Source organism: Tupaia chinensis, unplaced genomic scaffold (genome assembly GCF_000334495.1).
Source record: "Tupaia chinensis unplaced genomic scaffold, TupChi_1.0 Scaffold144336_2, whole genome shotgun sequence".
NCBI lineage: Eukaryota > Metazoa > Chordata > Mammalia > Scandentia > Tupaiidae > Tupaia > Tupaia belangeri.
The window spans coordinates 136,315-140,996 of NW_006204195.1; the positions used below are offsets into that span (position 1 = coordinate 136,315).

General features: G+C 63.8%; 1 protein-coding gene across 1 annotated transcript in view; it reads left to right on the top strand.

The window, feature by feature from the left end:
• ZNF787 (zinc finger protein 787) overlaps positions 1–4,682 on the top strand; it is a 21,487-nt gene that overhangs the window by 15,656 nt on the left and 1,149 nt on the right. Inside the window, exons 2-3 of the mRNA XM_014583547.2 lie at positions 529–617; positions 4,181–4,680. Coding sequence (XP_014439033.1) covers positions 529–617; positions 4,181–4,680 — 589 coding nt within the window. The remainder of the gene's footprint in view (positions 1–528; positions 618–4,180; positions 4,681–4,682) is intronic.

Below are 4,682 nucleotides of genomic sequence, written 5' to 3' on the forward strand. Positions count from 1 at the left end.
CCTCCTCTTGCCTCAGCTCCGGGTCGGGTTGCCTGGCCACTGAGCGCAGGCCCAGAGTTGGGCAGTCGGGTGTGGCTCAGCCGTGTTCTGAGAGGACGGTGAAGCCTGAACCCCTGGCCGCCTGGCGTGTTTGCTCAGACCGGTTGGTGACGCCGTGTGGAGCATGGAGGTCCAGTGGAGCCTGGCACACAGGGCCCTTGCGTAGGCCCGTCACCCCTCCTGCGATGGGTCAGTTTTCTGCCACAGACACTTCAGGGCCCCTCGCGACAGTCGTGTCACGTGTGCCTTGTCTCGTTCGCGCTTCATGGCACTGTCGTCGTCCTTGCTGATGGCGCCGAGGCTTGGAGGCGGGGCCTCGCACTGGCTGGGCCCAGCTGGTAAGTGGCTGTGGGCTTCCCTCGAGCTGAGCTCCTGACCCCCACGTCGTCCCCATCTGTGCCACCCACCTCCTGTCTGCTGGGCCTGTGCTGGGCCCTCGGTCTAGCCTGGTGTCCTATAATTGCTGTCCTTCTGTCCGCCTTCCGACAGGGACCCAGTCATGGAGCTGCGGGAAGAGGCCTGGTCTCCGGGGCCGCTGGATTCCGAGGACCAGCAGATGGCCAGCCATGAGAACCCAGGTGAGGGCCTCGGCTGGGTGTCAGCCGACCCTGCTGCCCTCCCACTTGACCTAGCTTCCTTCGCCTCCACATGGAGCCCTTCTCTTCCCTACTCTCTAGTCCTGCGACGCCCCCAGCTCTGGCTCCCCTCTCGGGCCTGGCGCCAAGGGAGAGGCTGTGTCATGGGGTCTGGGGTCCTCTCTGACCCTGCCTCCGACCCGTCTTGTTGACGGCGCCCCTCCACAGCCTCGTCTCCACAGCCCTGAGGCCAGAGTCCTGGACGCTGCTCTGACTCCTGGCCTCAGCTCTCCCTGGCCCAGAGGTCTCTAGACGAGGGCTGGCAGACCAGGGTATGGGCCCAGGAAGTGATGGAGACGGAGACACGGGCCTAGGGTGGTCGGGGGATCAGACGGGGCAGGGCGCATGGGAGCCTGAAGGCGAGTGCCGACTGCAGAGAAAGCTGGGCGTTCGCTTTTATTATTATTTTTTTTAAGGTTGGGGTTCATGTGCTTGCCAGAGACAGCAATAAGGCAGGTGAGAAGTCACCCCTGCCGGGATGGCCGTGCTGCGTACAATCCCTTCTCCACCCTCCTTTCGGGATTTTGGGCATGCATGCACACGCGCCCAGCATGACTTTGAAGCCACCAGGTCCATAGCTCGGACTATGATTGGCTGTGTGGGAGGCGAGCACTGTAGCCAACATCGCGCCTGACCTGGGCCTGCGGTCCTGGCCTGGGAGGGCAGAGAGGAAAAGCACTTTGGCCTTGCAGTGCCCTGCTAGCTCGTGGACCGACACAGAGTGGGTGGACAAGTGCACAGGAGCAAGAGGCTGGTGGGGAGGGCTGTGGGGCAGGTGCAGCCTGGGCCTTAGGCCCCAAGTTCCTTGAACCAACCTGGAGAGGCCCTGCAGGGTAGGACCCTGCTCAGGAAATGCGGAAACTGAGCAGGGTCCCTGTGCTGATAGCAGCAAGAAGGAAGGACGAGGGTGGAGTGAACACGGGGCAGTGGGCAGAGCCGGGACCCTGGGTGAGCAGTCGTGCAGAGCTCGCTGCCATGCATGGACCCCACGTCGAGGAGCTGGCTGAGCACAGTGGCCTCGCGGTCCAGGAAGACTTGCACCAAGGGCAAGCCGTGGGCAACAGCCCCAGATATGCTGTAACCAGGAAGCAGCAAGCAGTGGCCTCTCCATGACGAGCAGGCCAGGGCTGCTCTGCCGGGGTCCTCGCTGTCCAGAATAGTGCTGCAGAAAAGAGCGCGTCGTGGGAGCTGAGCCCAGCACCGAGCTTGCAGCCGCTCAGAACAAGCCTCATCCTGAAAAGGAAACCGAAGTAGATGCTCAGAAATGATGCTCCCCAGGAAGACCTGAGGGTGCAGGGGGGCCATTTTTTAAATGAAAAAGAAATGAAGAAAGATCGAAACAGTAAAAAACACGTTTGGCCAAGGAAATCCCAGAGTCCTGAGCGAGCACTCCAGAGCGAAGGCACAGAGCGCAGTGGAAAGTACGGCTCAGGAAAACGTCCCTGCAGTGAAAGCCTTGGTGTTGAGAGTGGGCCACAGACCTGAGTGCGTCTGCTCCGGTGGGCGCGGGGGCAGGCTGCTGAGACCCGGTGGTAAAAGACCTGTGGGTGTCTTGGCAGATGTGGTAACCTACAAGGGACAGCAGATGGGACCGTCTGTGCCAGAGGGCGCCTGGGAGCCCTGGAACTGGAGGAGAGGTTGAGGCGAGGTCCCCTGTGCAGCCGTGCTGACCTGGTGTCCAGGGCCCCCTGGGCAGAGCTGGTAGTGGAGCGTCCAGACGCCCGGGCTGGGGTGGCGGGGAGCTGTCCGTTGTGCTGGAAGTGGTGCATGAGGAGGTGTGAGCATGTGCCCTGCTCCCCCAGAATAGACCACGGGCACCGACGTGCTCATGACGGAAGGGGGCCAGCCGCCCGGGAGGAGAGCACCACAGTGCAGAGCCGCACCGGGTCTGCGCGCGGGGCGCTGCTGAGATGCTTGGGGGACCCGTGCCTGCCCTGTGGACTTGGCTGCACCGCCTGGGCACAGCCCCCCCCGAGGCCTAAAAACCGGGGCACGCCCCCCCCCGGGGCGTGGCTGGGGAAGCCGGTGCTGTGGTGGAGTGTGCTGGGCGCCCGACTGGCCGTAGGGACGGAGGGTACCCAGCTGGGGAGCCAGAAAGCAAGGACAACTGAAAGCCAGGCAGGGCAGTGAGCAGCAGCGGCCAGAAGGTGAGGGAGCAGCTGTCCACCAAAGTGCACTGTGACCATGCTCTGAGGGAAGCCTGCCGTAGTACCTGGGGTCTGCCAGGCGGGCCAGTGGGCAGTCCCTTGTCATACTGGAGCGCTGGTGAGCCCCACGAGGAGAGCAGGTGTGTGTGAGGCGAGCGCAGGTCAGTTTAGAGAGCTGGATGAATTGGGGAGGTGGCTGGTGCTCACCGTTCCCTGAGACCTCCTAGGGGCAGGCCTGGTGCCAGCGTATGACAGGCTACAGTTTGCAGAGATGGGAACCAGGGCCCATGCCCCAGGACCAGGGATCCTGGGGTCACGTCCCCCAGGGCCACGCGTCAGCAGTGTGCCTGTGGGAGAGGGGTGCACTTCGGAAAGGTGTGCACTGTGGGGTGGTGTGCACTGTGGGAGAGGGGTGCACTTCGGAAAGGTGTGCACTGCGGGGTGGTGTGCACTGTGGGGTGGTGTGCACTGTGGGAGAGGGGTGCACTTCGGAAAGGTGTGCACTGTGGGGTGGTGTGCACTGTGGGAGAGGGGTGCACTTCGGAAAGGTGTGCACTGTGGGGTGGTGTGCACTGTGGGAGAGGGGTGCACTTCGGAAAGGTGTGCACTGCGGGGTGGTGTGCACTGTGGGGTGGGGGGTGTGCACTGTGGGGGGTGTGCACGTGGGGGTGGTGTGCACATAAGAGGTGTGCCTGTATGGAGGTGTGCACGTGGGGGTGGTGTGCACATGGGGGTGGTGTGCACCACGGGGGGTGTGCACGTGGAGCCGGCCGCTGGCCCGGGACACTTTCTCTGCTCAGTTCCCTGATACTCAGTCACCGCCTGACGTGAGCACCTTCTGGCTGCTGCTGCTCACTGCCCTGCCTGGCTTTCAGGTGTCCTTGCTTTCTGGCTCCCCAGCTGGGTACCCTCACCTGCGTTTTTATGGCAGGCTTTGTTGTGGGAGGCTGCGCACCAGCGAGTTTTTTACCTTGACAGACTCACTAGTGCGCAGCCTCCCACATCTGTACGTGACAGACCTTATGGAGGAGCCGCTGTGTTCTGGGCATTGTCCTAGAGGTGGGGTGATCAGTGGGCAGAAAAGCCTGTCCCTCAGAGCCCCGTCCGGATGGGCAGAGGGTAGTGAGCACAGATACTGGGTGCAAGGCCAGGGCCGGTCAGCGCCTGGGACAGTGCTCCCGACTGCGCAGCTGCCTTTTGCCCTCTGGGGTCAGTCCACAGCCTTGCAGGGTTGGCCGGGAGCCTGGAAAGGTGCACAGGTGAGCGAGCTGCCCGAGGCCACCACAGTGTGCACAGGGGAGCTGGCCCTGACGGCACCATCAGCACGTGACTCATCCTCCTCCCCCTCTTGCCTTCTAGTGGACATCCTGATCATGGATGATGACGACGTCCCCAGTTGGCCCCCGACCAAGCTGTCCCCACCCCAGTCCGCGCCCCCAGCAGGACCCCCTCCCCGGCCGCGGCCACCTGCCCCCTACATTTGCAACGAGTGCGGCAAGAGCTTCAGCCACTGGTCGAAGCTGACGCGGCACCAGCGCACGCACACCGGCGAGCGGCCCAACGCCTGCAGCGACTGCGGCAAGACCTTCTCGCAGAGCTCGCACCTGGTGCAGCACCGGCGCATCCACACGGGCGAGAAGCCCTACGCCTGCTCCGAGTGCGGCAAGCGATTCAGCTGGAGCTCCAACCTCATGCAGCACCAGCGCATCCACACGGGCGAGAAGCCCTACGCCTGCCCCGACTGCGGCCGCAGCTTCACGCAGAGCAAGAGCCTGGCCAAGCACCGGCGCTCGCACAGCGGCCTCAAGCCCTTTGTGTGCCCGCGCTGCGGCCGCGGCTTCAGCCAGCCCAAGAGCCTGGC